Genomic DNA, 15,000 nt, shown 5'->3' with positions numbered 1-15,000 from the left:
GTTCCTCACACTGTTGCACGCTTACCTAACATAACATTCATTAATCTTCTTTTTGGCTTAGTCCCTTTATTAATCAGGGGTCGCCACAGCGGAATGAACCGCCAACTTATCCAGCATATGTTTTACGCAGCGGATGCCCTTTCAGCCTCAACCCATCACTGGAAAATATCCACACACATTCATTCAGCTTTCCCAATTCACCTATATCACATGTTTTTTGGACTTTGTGAGGGAAACTGGAGCACCCGGAGGAAACCCACGCGAACATGGGGAGAACATGCAAACTCCACACAGAAACGCCAACTGACCTAGCCGAGACTCAAACCAGCGACCTTCTTGCTGTGAGGCAAACGTGCTATCTACTGCACCACCATGCAGCCCCTACCATAACAGCTTCATTATTATAATTTATTATTAGTTTAATTTGTTTTTATTTTGCACTTTGAATTTGTATTTATTTTATTCGACAAGTTCTTCGAGTTGAGTGTTTTAATGAGTCTACACTTACTGGCCACTTTATTAGGCACACCTTACTAGTACTGGGATGGACCCCACTGCCATAGGTCCATATTGACATGATAGCATCACGCAGTTGCTGCAGATTTGTCGGCTGCACATCCATGATGCCAATCTCCCATTCCACCACATCCCAAAGCTGCTCTATTGGATTGAGCTCTGGTGACTGTGGTGGCCATTTGAGTACAGTGAACTCATTGTCATGTTCAAGAAACCAGTCTGAGATAATTCACGCTTTATGACATGGTGTGTTGTCCTGCTGGAAGTAGCCATCAGAAGATGGAGACACTGTGCTCATAAAGAGATGAACATGGCCAGCAGCAATACTCAGGTAGGCTGTGGCGTTGACACCATGCTCAATAGGTACTAATGGACCGAAAGTGTGCAGAGAAAATATCCCCCACACCCTAACACCACCACCACCAGCCTGAACTGCTGATACAAGGCAGGATGGATCCATGCTTTCATGTTGTTGATGCCAAATTCTGACCCGACCATCTGAATGTGTCAGCAGAAATGGAGACTCATCAGAGCAGGCAACGTTTCTCCAATCTTCTATTGTCCAGTTTTGGTGAGTCTGTGTGAATTGTAGCCTCAGTTTCCTGTTCTTAGCTGACAGGAGCGGCACCCGGTGTGCTCTTCTGCTGCTGTAGCCCATCCGCCTCAAGGTTGGACGTGTTGTGTGTTCAGAGATGCTCTTCTGCAGAGCTCGGTTGTAACGAGTGCTTATTTGAGTTACTGTTGTCTTTCTATCAGCTGGAACCAGTCTGGCCATTCTCCTCTGACCTCTGGCATCAACAAGGCATTTGCATCCAAAGATCTGCCGCTCACTTAATATATTTCCTCTTTGTCAGACCATTCTCTGTAAACTCTAGAGATGGTTGTGCGTGAAAATCCCAGTAGATCAGCAGTTTCTGAAATACTCAGAGCAGCCCGTCTGGCAGCAACAACCATGCCACGTTTAAAGTCACTTAAATCCCCTTTCTTCCCCATTCTGGTGCTCAGTTTGAACTGCAGCAGATCGTCTTGACCATGTCTACATGCCTAAATGCATTAACCTGCTGCCATCTGATTGGCTGATTACTAATTTGTGTTAACGAGCAGTTAGACAGGTGTACCTAGTAAAGTGGCTGGTGAGTGTATATATTTAATACATATTAATTTTCATTTTAGTAAGTCAAGTTAAACTGTGGGCTATTATGTTAACTAAACCATACAAAGTGTTTATTTAAAGTACTGACGTAACAAATACTACATTTAAAATGAATAAAAACTATGAAGATGTTTTTATGATAAAAAAAAAATCACACAAAGATGTGACAAAAGAAATTAATATGAAATTAGAAAAGATAAAAACTTATTCATCCAGTTATTTACAACTACAGCTGCAATAGTACTGCAAACAAGAGGTTAATATAAATTAAAATGTATTTAATTTCATTTAAGAGTTAAAAACATTTACATTTAAACCAAAACACTAAATCTGCCAAGATAAAATTTCCTGGAAAAGCTGTGTGAGGTTTGACATGCTCTGTTTCAGTGTCAGAGGCGATCTGCAGTGTTTGTCTTGTGTTTACAGAAGCTCTTTTAATCAGGCCTTGCATGTTTCTGCTTCACTCTGTGTTTATGTTTCATGCCACAATATATACTGACGAATTTATCAGCCGCTTGTCTTGGCTTCATCTCATTGTTTTCTAGGATCAAGTCTGCCCGCACTATTACCTACAGCCAGTTCAGAGAGGCGCTGGCGGAGCTGGCCAGAAAACGCTTCAAAGAGAAGAGCAGCGAAGACGCCGCCGAGGAGGTTTACAAGATGATCGAAGGAAAATCCCCCGTCATTGCAGGAGTCACGGTAAAGAGCTGCGCTCACATGCTGATCATAATGACCTGATAATGCGTAATTCATCATAAAAAGTCTTGCGTTAAAAATAAATAATTATGGTAACACTTTATATTAATGTTCTGTTAGTGTTTACTAATTAATATGTAAATGCACACAACCATGTAAATATGGTGTTTGACTATATATTTGCATATATTTTTTTGTTATTATATACATGCATATAAATAAAGTATTGAAGTATATATTTACATATATTTTTATTTATAAATTAATATGCAAATATTTACACAAATACTGTGTTTACATGCATGTGTGCATTTATAGCTCACATGTAAGTAAATGCCGTATTTGAGTGTATATTTGCATATATTTATTCGTTAATATATAAATCCACACATGCGTGCAAATACAGTATCTGAGTATATATTTGTGTATATTAATTAATATATATGTATGCACATGTGCATGCAAATATGGCATTTGAGTATATATTTGCATATATTTATTCGTTAATATATAAATGCACACATACATGCAAATACAGTATCTGAATATATATTTGTGTATATTAATTAATATATATGTATGCACATGTGCATGCAAATATGGATTTTGAGTATATATTTGCATATATTTATTTGTTAATATATAAATGCACACATGCGTGCAAATACAGTATCTGAGTATATATTTGTGTATATTAATCAATATATATATATGCACATGTGCATGCAAATATGGATTTTGAGTATATATTTGCATATATTTATTCGTTAATATATAAATGCACACATGCGTGCAAATACAGTATCTGAGTATATATTTGTGTATATTAATTAATATATATGTATGCACATGTGCATGCAAATCTGGATTTTGAGTATATATTTGCATATATTTATTCGTTAATATATAAATGCACACATGCATGCAAATACAGTATCTGAGTATATATTTGTGTATATTAATTAATATATATGTATGCACATGTGCATGCAAATCTGGATTTTGAGTATATATTTGCATATATTTATTCGTTAATATATAAATGCACACATGCATGCAAATACAGTATCTGAGTATATATTTGTGTATATTAATTAATATATATGTATGCACATGTGCATGCAAATATGGATTTTGAGTATATATTTGCATATATTTATTAGTTAATGTATAAATGCAACATGCGTGCAAATACAGTATCTGAGTATATATTTGTGTATATTAATTAATATATATGTATGCACATGTGCATGCAAATCTGGATTTTGAGTATATATTTGCATATATTTATTCGTTAATATATAAATGCACACATGCATGCAAATACAGTATCTGAGTATATATTTGTGTATATTAATTAATATATATGTATGCACATGTGCATGCAAATCTGGATTTTGAGTATATATTTGCATATATTTATTCGTTAATATATAAATGCACACATGCATGCAAATACAGTATCTGAGTATATATTTGTGTATATTAATTAATATATATGTATGCACATGTGCATGCAAATATGGATTTTGAGCATATATTTGCATATATTTATTCGTTAATATATAAATGCACACATGCGTGCAAATACAGTATCTGAGTATATATTTGTGTATATTAATTAATATATATGTATGTATATGTGCATGCAAATATGGATTTTGAGTATATTTGCATATATTTATTAGTTAATATATAAATGCTCACATGCATGCAAATACGATATTTAAGTATATATTTGCATATTTATATATTTTATCTGAGTGTATGTTTATATTTGCATGTTTTTTAGGGTGGGGCTATCAGTCATTTCAGGCGGAGCTAATAGAGTTTTAGGCCAGGGCTAACAATCATTTAGGGGCGGGGTTATTAGCCATTTACAAATTATTGGCAAATATTTGAAAAAGAATACAAATTTCACACAAAAGCACAGCTGTTCAACTCATGAGTAACAGACAGAACTGATCATGTGTGGATGAATTCCATCTACGTTTCTCTCTGTTTCTGGACTCTCAGAGTGCTGTAGCATCCCAGACCGTCTTTGCATATATTTATTAGATAATACAATTAGGGGATCACACTCCTTATCCTCCCTGGAAATGTGTATTCAAGGGTACTGGAGAGGAGGATCCGGCCGATGGTTGAACCTCGGATCCAGGAGGAACAATGCGGGTTTCGTCCAGGTTGTGGTACTCTGGACCAGCTCTATATCCTCACTAGGGTGCTCGAGGGTTCATGGGAGCATGCCCAACCAGTCCACATTTGTTTTGTGAACCTGAAGAAGGCATTCGACCGTGTCCCTTGTGGCATTCTGTGTGTGCTCTGGGAGTATGGGGTCAGAGGCGCTCGGTTAAGGGCAGTCTGGTCCCTGTATGAACAGAGCAGGAGTTTATTTCGCATTGCCGGCAATAAGTCAGACTTGTTTCCAGTGCATGTTGGAGTCCAGCAGGGTTCTCTTTGTCACTGGTTTTGCTCATAATTTTTATGGAGAGAATTTCTAGGCGCAGCTTTGGGCTAGAGGGGGTCCGGACCAAAGGATTTCATCTCTGCTATTTGCTGATGACGCTGTTCTGCTGGCTTCATCCGACATGGACCTTCTACATGCACTGGGGCAGGCTGCTGTAGCGTGTGACTTGGCAGGAATGAGAGTCAGCACCTATAGTCTAAGGCAGGGGTCAGCAACCCGCGGCTCTAGAGCCGCATGCGGCTCTTTATCGCTGCCTTTGTGGCTCCCTGGAGCTTTTTCAAAAATGTTTGAAAATGGAAAAAGATGGGGGAGGTTAATATATTTTTCTCTTTTAATATGATTTCTATAGGAGGACAAACATTTTTAACGTATTCAAATGCTGTAAAAGTGTGTAGAATTAATACTTAATTTTAACATTTCTGTCAACAAAGTTTTGCGTCATAACCTGCGACACACGTTTCTATCAGCAGGGCGGGATGCCAGGCAGGTGGCTGTTGTAAACAAACCGGGAGATAATAAAGCATGGAAAACCGTTCACAGATGGTGACTACATGAAGGAGTCATTCATAAACATATTAAAACACCTATTTGACTTAAAAAACAAAACCAAGATAATATAAAAAATAAAGATATACCTTTCTCCACTAAGACAGTGAAGGAAAGGACTATTAAAATTGCAGTAACATCACCGATCAGCAAACCAAGAACATTAATTCAGTGCCAGCATACTCAATTGTCTGTGATGTGACCGATATTCAACGCGCTTTTATGCATGTGAACTCTGATTGGCCGCAAGAAGAAATGATCAAATTATACCACTGAAAGACAAGAGGCTGTGCTGAAGTGTTTAAATGACAACGGAATAAACACCAACCACCTGATTTCAGTGGCTATTTAATCATGAAGGCTCATTATGTATTTGTAGCCAACTTAGTCATTTTTATAGTAGTCTAATATAGATGCATACAGCATGTGTTTCCTTCATTATAAGGTTTATATAAGGCTTTACATTTTTTGCGGCTCCAGACATATTTGTTTTTTGCTTTTTTTGGTCCAATATGGCTCTTTCAACATTTTGGGTTGCCGACCCCTGGTCTGAGGTCATGGTGCTCCACCGGAAAAATGTGGAGGAAAGTCCTCACCCTAGGTGGAGGATTTGAAGAATCTTAGGGTTTTTTTAATGTGTGAGGGAAGGATGGAGCGTGTGATTGACAGGCGGAACGGTGCAGCAGCAGCAGTAATGCGGTCGATGTACCGGTCCATTATGGTAAAGAAGGAGCTGAGCCGAAAGGCAAACCTCTATTTACCGGTCAGTCTACGTTCCTACTCTCACCTATGGTCATGAGCTTTGGGTCTTGACTGAAAGGATCTCGGATATAAGCAGCCAAAATTCCTTTGCAGGGTGGCAGTGCGCACCCTCATGCTGCGTTCACACCAGACGCGGCACGCGCGTCAAGCGCGAGTGATTTACATGTTAAGTCAATGCAAACGCACGAATAGACATCATGCGGCGCGATACGCGCGAATGGCGCAAATTGCGCGAATGGCACCGGGCGAATTGAGCGTTTTGCGTGTTTGACGCACTTAACGAGCGTTTTGTGCGAATCTCTTGATTTCGAAAATCTGAACTTCAGCGTACATTCGCGCCGCGTTAACCAATCAGAAGCTTGCTCTTGTGGGGGCGTGATTGTGACGTAGAACCTGTTGTCGGAGTTCCGAGGGAAATCCTCCTGCCTTCACCGACAACAGTTCATCAAACTCGGCTTGGCTCAGTCAGAAGCTCCGCTGAAAGCCTCCGTCATCCAGGTTCAGTTTCTGGAGGAGTTTATGAGCTCACAGAGCTGGATGCACCTCTGAAAGAATGTAGTGGACTCAGACACGACCCTAAACGTATCGACGCTGTTTTTCAGTCTTCATAAAGCACATAAACACTGTTATTTTCTTCATAAAATCCATGTTGGCCATTTAGCTATGAAGCTAGAGTCACCAAGCAGACAGAAGCCCTGCCCATCACGCGAATCCACGTCTGTTCTGAGGTGAATTTGACGCGCGGATGAAGCAAGTAAACTTAAATGTTCACGCGGCTATTTACGCGCGAATAGCGTGATTTATCCGCGCGTTCCGCGTCTGGTGTGAACACAGCATCAGAGATAGGGTGAGGAGCTCTGTCACCCGTGAGGAGCTCGGAGTAGAGCCGCTGCTTCTCCACAGCGAGAGAAGTCCGCTGAGGCGGCTCGGGCATCTGTTTCTGATGTCTCCTGGACGCCTACCTAGGGAGGTGTTTCAAGCTTGTCCCCAGGCCTCAGGGAAGACCCAGGACATACTGGAGGGACTATGTCTCTTGGCTAGCCTGAGAATGCCTCGGGATCCTCCCGGAGGAACTGGAGGATGTGTCTGGGGAGAGGGAGGTCCGGGGCTCCCTCCTGAGAATGCCCCCACAACCTGACCCCAGATAAGTAGAAGAAAATAAATTAGTTAATGTATAAATGCACACATATACGGTATTTCAGTATATATTTGCATGTATTTATTAGTTATTATAGAAATGCGCACATGTAAATACAGAACTTGAGAATATATTTGCATATTTTATTAAGTCGAGGCTATCAGTCCTTTTGGGTAGAGTTAATAATCATTTAGGGCGGGACTAACAGTCATTTAGGGCGGAGCTAACTATCATTTGGGGTGGAGCTAACTGTCATTTGGGGCGGAGCTAACCATCATTTAGGGTGGAGCTATCAGACATTTAGGGCAGAGCTGTCAGTCCTTTGGGGCGGAGATAACAGTCATTTAGGGGCGGGGTTACCAGTCATTTAAAATTATTAACAAGTACTTGAAAAAAATAAAATAAATTCACACTAACTGTAATTCACCCAGAGGCGCAGCTATTCAACTCATGAGGAAAAGACAGAACTGATAACGTGTGGATTAATTCCATCTAAATGTGTCTGTTTGTGGACTCTCAGAGAGCCGTAGCGTCCCCGACCGTCTCCCGCCTGACGGACACCAGCAAGTTCACCGGCTCCCACAAGGAGCGTTTCGACGAGACGGGCCGCGGGAAGGGGAAAGCCGGCCGCGTGGAGCAGCTGGACACATCTGGATACGTCTCTGGATACAAGCATGCAGGCTCATACGAGAAGAAAACCCAGAAGCCTCCTCAGAAACCCCTGTGAGATCCTCCAGCAGCAGCAGAAGATTTAAAGCACAAAGGGATTTTTCCATTTTCTATTGAGGGTACGTCTGTTTATCCCCCCCTGGTGAATAACCTGTTCCTCTTCCTATAAGTGTTTTATTTCTATTAACTGGAACGCTGTTTACATCCGACGTCACCAGCTGGTACGTTCCTAACAAAACCCCCATGATGCCAAGAGGAAAGTGACTACAGTATTGCTCTGGAGATTGACATCAAATGCTCACTTCGATGTTTGGGGCTTTTTTTAAAGATGCAGTGGAGTCAGGCCTGAAATATGCTTTACATGCAAACATTTCAACTGTGCAAGTCTGAGCTTGCAAAAAACAAATCCTCCAGTGAAAGTATTTATTCTTTAAATAATTCCAGAGTGCTGTTTAACAGAGCAAGGATATTATAACGGGTGGCACGGTGGCTTAGTTTTTAGCACTGTTGCCTTACAGTGAGAAGGTTGCTAATTCAAGCCCCGTCTGGGTCAGTTGGCATTTCTGTGTGGAGTTTGCATGTTCTCCTGGTGTTGGCGTGGGTTTCCTCTGGGTGCTCCGGTTTCCCCCACAGTCTAAACACATGCGCTATAGGGAAATTGATGTACTAAACTGGCCATAGTGTACGAGTTTGAGTGTGTATGCGTGTTTTCCAGTAAAGGGAGGAAGGGCATCAGCTGCATAAAACATATGCTGGAATAGTTGGTGGTTCATTCTGCTGTGACGACCTAATAAGGGTCTAAGGAGAATAAATTAATGAATGTCTACAGCAGGCGTTCGCAAACTTCACATTCCAGGTCCGACCTAGACAAATACAATCAATTTGAAGACCCACCATGATATAAAACCAAACTAAACAGACATGCTGATGTAGTATAGAGAGCACTTGTCATTTACCATTTCATATGCATGAACTGTAATAACAATTAATCATGATACAAAAAGGTTAATTAGAAACAGAAAGATATGATATCCGGGCCCTCACGGTGGCGCAGTGATTAGCACGATCACCTCAAAGCAAGAAAGTCGCTGGTTCGAGCCTCAGCTGGGTCAGTTGGCATTTCTGTGTGGAGTTTGCATGTTTTCCTCATGTTGGCGTGGCTTACCTCCGGTTCAAAGTCCAAAGACATGGTGAATTGAGTAGGCAAAATTTTCCATAGTGTATGTGTGTGAATGAATGTGTTTGGATGTTTCCCAGTGATGGGTTGCAGCTGGAGTAAAACATGTGCTGGATAAGCTGGCGGTTCATTCCGCTGACCACTGATTAATAAAGGAACCGAAAAGAAAATGAAAGAAGATATGGTATCCATTCAAAGGTCGAAACAGCAGCCTAATGGTCATGTTAAGACTATGACAGGAATGGCTATGAATATGAGTGCAACTGGTTTACAAGGACGTGCAACAATATTTCTCAAGGACTCAAATTTTTTAATTATTTCTAAAAATATATAAACTTCAACCCTTAATGTAAGTAATTTAACTATGTATAACAATGCCCAACCGGAATGAACCGCCAACTTATCCAGCACGTTTTTACGCAGCGTATGCCCTTCCATCCGCAACCCATCTCTGGGAAACATCCATACACACTCATTCACACCTATACACTACGGACAATTTAGCCTACCCAATTCCCCTGTACCACATGTGCTTAGACTGTGGGGGAAACCGGAGCACCCAGAGGAAACCCACGCGAACGCAGGGAGAACATGCAAACTCCACACAGAAACGCCACCTGACCCAGTCGAGGCTCAAACCAGCAACCTTCTTGCTGTGAGGCAACAGCACTACTTACTTCACCACTGCATCGCCCTCTTGCCTTTCATTTACCCTAATTACCCTAGTTAAGCCTTTAAATGTCACTTTAAGCTGAATACTAGTGTCTTGAAGATTATCTAGTCAAATATTATGTGCTGTCAACATGGCAGATGAGTTATTAAAACTATTAAGCTGAAAAAGAAATATGTTGAAGAAATCTCTTTGATAAGCAGCACTTTGGAAGTATTATCATTTCACTGGAGTGCTAATAATTGTGTCGTTACTCTGCTAGGGCTTGAGTGTCCACATACGTGGACAGCACATTTTAGCTCTGAAGTGACTATTTAAAATACTTTAAATGTTTTACATTTTGTTACAGACATACAGTGTCATCCTGCAACTGTTTTACAGCATATGAAACGTCCCAAACACTGTTTTTAACTGACCAAAATGGGAATAAAAAATAGTTTTTACTCTCTGATAGTCAAAACATGTTCAAAAAATTCTCTATGTTAAATATGCATTACAAAACATTCAGGAAAAAGTGTTTTACGTAAATTGGGACCACGAGTCGACATATGGACATCATTTTCTCTAAAAGTACATCATATCAAAAGATGATACTTAGGTTTGATTCTAATTAGGTTACAATAAGCCCAAATAGCAAAGAAAAATAAAAAATGCATGTAAAAAACACCCTGCGCCTTAAGAGGTTAAGTGTACTTTTTTGTTCATCTTTTATTTTAATGCACATTGCTGATGATTTCATCTGAAGCAACTTGCATTGAATTTAGTGTCTACCACTGATCCTGTGATATTGTTGAAATATATTATACACTGCACAAATGTGCAGGTTTTGTCTTGTTTCTAGATCAAATATATAAAAATATTTAAATCAAGAAGCATTTTCTGGACAAGGAAAACAACACTGTGCTGTTTTCAGAATTACTGCAGAGCTTTTCCAGTATAATCTGCCAGTGTTTAAGTCAAGTAATGTTATTTTATTTACACCACTGGCAGATTATTTCAATAGTATCTGGATGCAGCCTTTATGATGCAAGCTGAGACTGCATCAATGTCAGACACAGTGCACTCAAATGGAGCTGGTGACGTCACTGTGACGGGTAGGGTTAGGGGTGGGGTTAGGTGAGCGCATTAAAAAGCATTGGATGCAGCCCAGATTGCACTGCACCAGGTCTGCAGCCAGACCCCTCTCGATTATTTGCTTGTTTTAAGGAAAAACTCACTATTTCTGTAAACATTCATTCATTTTCCTTTGGCTTAGTCTCTGATTCGTCAGGGGTCGCCACAGCAGAAGGAACCTCCCACTATTCCAGCATATGCTTTACACAGCTGTGCTCTTCCAGCTGCAACCCAGTACTTGGAAACACCCATACACTCTCATTCACATACACACTCATACACTACGGCCAATTTAATTAATCAACTCCCCTATAGCGCATGTGTTTGGACTGTGGAGGAAACCCACACCAATACGGGGAGAACATGCAAACTCCACATAAAAATGCCAACTAACCCAGGCAGGACTCAAACCTGCGATCTTCTTGCTGTGAGGCAACAGTGCTAACCACAGAGCCACCGTGAAAACAACACAATATTTTTTTCTTTGTCCAGAAAGTGCTTCTTGATTTAATACTTGTGATATATTTGGACTAGAAACGAGACTGCATTTGTTGAAGAGTAACTTTCAGATATCAAACGCTTTCATACCATGAATTATAGCTTAATTTAGACTCTATTTTAAGAATCTTCATCATGTAATCAATGCTTTTGCTCTCACAAAATCTGTTTTTGTTTGGTATGTGCAGACATACTTAACGTCAGCTTGCACAATATAGCAAATAACCATATTATTGCCAATTATTGCAAACCATAATATTGCCAAATTAGTGCATTAACTGATAATCAAACCATTATGTCATGCCTGTAGAGTATGTTTCAGGCCTGAGAGAAAATATATTTAAATTTATTCGTACAAATATAAATTGCACACAATGACATTTAGATACATAATGATGAATCAAATATGACTGATGCTTCTTTTCCTGCTTCCTTAAAGTCATTATTCTTTATTAAAGAGGCCACATGATGCTGTTAATATTGTTTATGCTTTAAAGGTCACATGAAGTGCTTCGAAATGTGCATTTTTATTTAAAGTAGGACTTCATCTCAACCAAAATAAGAAGAGATTGTGGTGGGGTGGGGGGAAGGAGTATAGAGTAGCCCCTCCCCTTTTTAAAAAACAGCCAATAGCGTTTTGCTTGATCACAGCTTTGCTAATGAGAGCTGCTGAGCTTATGCGCATCAAATAAGAAGTATCTTAAAGGGGGCGGGGCATGTCAAACTAGGGATTTAAACGATTATAAATTTTGGTGGTACGATTATAGTCTGAGAAATAATCACCTTGTGGTGGAACATCAACCATCAGTGCTCTGCTCAGTATGATAGGCTAATGGCCGCACACTCACTGAATCTCCGAAATTATATATATTTTCATATAGGCACTATCCTTATAAATTGCATAGTTGCCAAAACAAAATAAACTGCATATTTGCCATCTAAACAACTACATTGTCGCCTGAAAACCTCAAAAGTACATTACATTGTCCAACAGCTGCAATATTTGTCAAACTGTAGTCCTCTGCTTGCCACTCAAGTGGGCGGAGTAATACACAAGGGTGAAGAGGCTGTGCGAGTGCTGATATTAGTTTAATATCTCACAGCTTTCAGCCAATCAGATTCGAGAACCAGACAGAACTGTTGTATAAAGTGCTATATTGCTTGGGTTGGTGTTGTATATTACACTATAAACACCTTGTGATGAACTGCCTGTATTTTTTCTGTTATTTTACACACTTATTTCTCTATATATATCATTTCTTACACGTTATATTATTTTAAATAATTATTTTTTAGGGGTTTTCACCTTTATTGATAGGACAGTGGAGATATAGAGACAGGAAAGTGTGGGGAGCAGAGATAGGGGAAGGATCAGCAAAGGACCTCGAGACGGGAATCGAACTCTGGTCGCTGCGAGCACCTTGGTGCTATGTGTTGACACACTAACCTAGGCTATTGGCGCCGACACGTTATATTATTTTAAACTACAAAAATGTCACTAAAAGTCACTTTGTTAAACTGCAAAGTTGAATTTTTAACATGAGAAGTGGACAGAGCAGAGATTAACATCCCATAATTAAGTCACGATCACAAGAAAACGAGAGAAAAAAATAATTGAATGCCTTTTAGGACTCTTAGGACAATTACAAAGCATCATGTGGCCTTTTTTAAACTATATCAATATTCAGTTTGCATCGCTTATACTGTATGTTTGATCTAAAACTGAAGTCCAACCATGATAAAGAACTGACCGCTGGTGCTCAAGATTGTATATCTAGTAGTTTGGTCGATGTTTTTGTAGGGTTGATGGCTTAACTATGTATTTATGATGATTCTCTATGAAACACTGCCTGTTTGTTTTAATCGTGGAGTGATTGAATAACTATTATGTGAAAGGAAACAACATCAGCCGTTTATTAATTTAACCTTTTCATCTGTATCTTAAAGCAAATGCATCATTTGTTATGTCGTCTTGCCTCAATATAATCATAAAACTCATCACAACTAAGAGCTTTGGCCAAATTAAATGACAAAAATTAAATAATTGGTAGATTTTAATACATAGTGCTCCGCAAATATGAGTTCACCCTTCACAAATCTCCCTTTTACATTCATATTTTTCTATAGGAAGCTTTATAATATTATATTAATCCATATGCATTAGATTAAGCAGTACTGAAGCCAAATCTGAAGCTAATCTAACAAAATAGCTTAGGATAAACAGTCTAAAAATAAGACACAAGTCTTTATATTAGGGAAAAATATTAAATAAAATAGCAAAAATCATAAGAAACAAAAAATTATATAAAATTGTGTTTATAATATTTTTTTGCATGAATTTAAATGTATTTTCTTTCTATTTCTAAAGACTTTTGGTCACTAAAATGTTATTATAATAAATATATCCATTTAAAAAATCTGTTTTGTTCAAATGCACCAATATATATTAATAAAATTATGCATAAAAATATGCATTTTCAAAATGGGGTGTACTCATTTATGCTGAGCACTGTATATATTTAGTATTTAATGATCTTTCTGCCAACTCAAAGCTTTATTAGCACATATTTAAACCTATTATGCTGATTAAATCTGCAGATATTCCAAGATATTTCGTAATCTGCTGTGGTTTTAGTTTGAAAAGCACTGTTATTATATTTAACTTGTCATATCAAGGCACTTTGCTGTTTTATTTTGTATTAGTACGTGCAGTGTTTCTGCCTACAGAATAATGTTTACATGAGAAGTGACATGCTGTAACTAATGCTGGTGTGGCATGAGTCTAAATCAATACATTCCCTTTACCATGACTAGTGTTGGGGATTATTTATAAACGCACTGCCATCTGAACACACTGGACAACAGCCAAACTGCAGGGTTCCCACGCATTTACACATGGCTCTTCTGTCAGCCGTCCAGTCAGATTCCAATCAGATTCTGAATGATTCACTGATTAATCATTCGAAGTGATTCATGAATCATTGACTCACTGAAGATTGAAAATGATTTGAAGATGAATCATTCAAATTGATTAAAGAATCAATGATTTGCTAAAGAGAATGCCTTATTTAACTCAGAATGCAAAATAAATTTTAATGTAATTTAATTCTCTAATATTTGACGTGTTTTTGGAGCATTCAGATTTAAAATGATTTGATGATGATTCATTTTAACTGACTCATGAATCACTGACTTGATAAAGAGAATGACTTTATTCACTCAGAATGCAAAATCAATATGTAGCTAATTTAGCGAATAACAAAAATAATATTAATAATAATGTTTTTCAAAATAAAAATCCCTAATATTTGACATGTTTGTGGGAGCGTTCGGATTCAAAATGCTTGGCCAATGCATCATCGTAAGTGATTCATGACTCGTTAATGAGAATGACTCAATTCATTCGGAATGCGAAAGCAATTTAAATTTAATTTAATTCTGTAATATTTGACATGTTTTTGGAGCATCAAAATAATTCATTGATTAATCATCATTAATCATGTTTGTAGGAGTGTTAAGATTCAAAATGATTTGATGAATCATTCTAACTGATTCATGAATCACTGACTCGCTAAAGAGAATGACTCAATTCACT

General features: G+C 38.5%; 2 protein-coding genes across 8 annotated transcripts in view; one reads left to right on the top strand and one right to left on the bottom strand.

The window, feature by feature from the left end:
• Positions 1-11,869, top strand: part of tppp (tubulin polymerization promoting protein) — a 36,053-nt gene extending 24,184 nt beyond the window's left edge. The window contains exons 4-5 of one of the 2 annotated variants that reach the window (XM_073925596.1): positions 2,215-2,368; positions 7,799-11,869. In XM_073925596.1, coding sequence (XP_073781697.1) covers positions 2,215-2,368; positions 7,799-8,005 — 361 coding nt within the window. In that variant the 3' untranslated portion in view covers positions 8,006-11,869. The remainder of the gene's footprint in view (positions 1-2,214; positions 2,369-7,798) is intronic. The other variant, XM_073925595.1, reaches the window with a different exon arrangement.
• A 750-nt stretch (positions 11,870-12,619) lies between these two features.
• The window catches only part of cep72 (centrosomal protein 72), a 20,379-nt gene continuing 17,998 nt past the window's right edge, over positions 12,620-15,000 (bottom strand). For 2 of the 6 annotated variants that reach the window (XR_012391451.1, XR_012391453.1), the window contains exon 15: positions 14,601-15,000. This exon is cut by the window's right edge and continues 631 nt beyond it. The gene's annotated coding sequence lies outside the window, so the exon portion shown is untranslated. The other 4 variants (XM_073924975.1, XM_073924976.1, XR_012391455.1 and 1 more) reach the window with 4 other exon arrangements.

The sequence above is a fragment of the Danio rerio genome, chromosome 16, assembly GCF_049306965.1.
Source record: "Danio rerio strain Tuebingen ecotype United States chromosome 16, GRCz12tu, whole genome shotgun sequence".
NCBI classification, from domain to species: Eukaryota; Metazoa; Chordata; class Actinopteri; order Cypriniformes; family Danionidae; genus Danio; species Danio rerio.
Note: the sequence above shows the minus strand (reverse complement) of the source record. Positions and strands in the feature narration are given on the sequence as shown.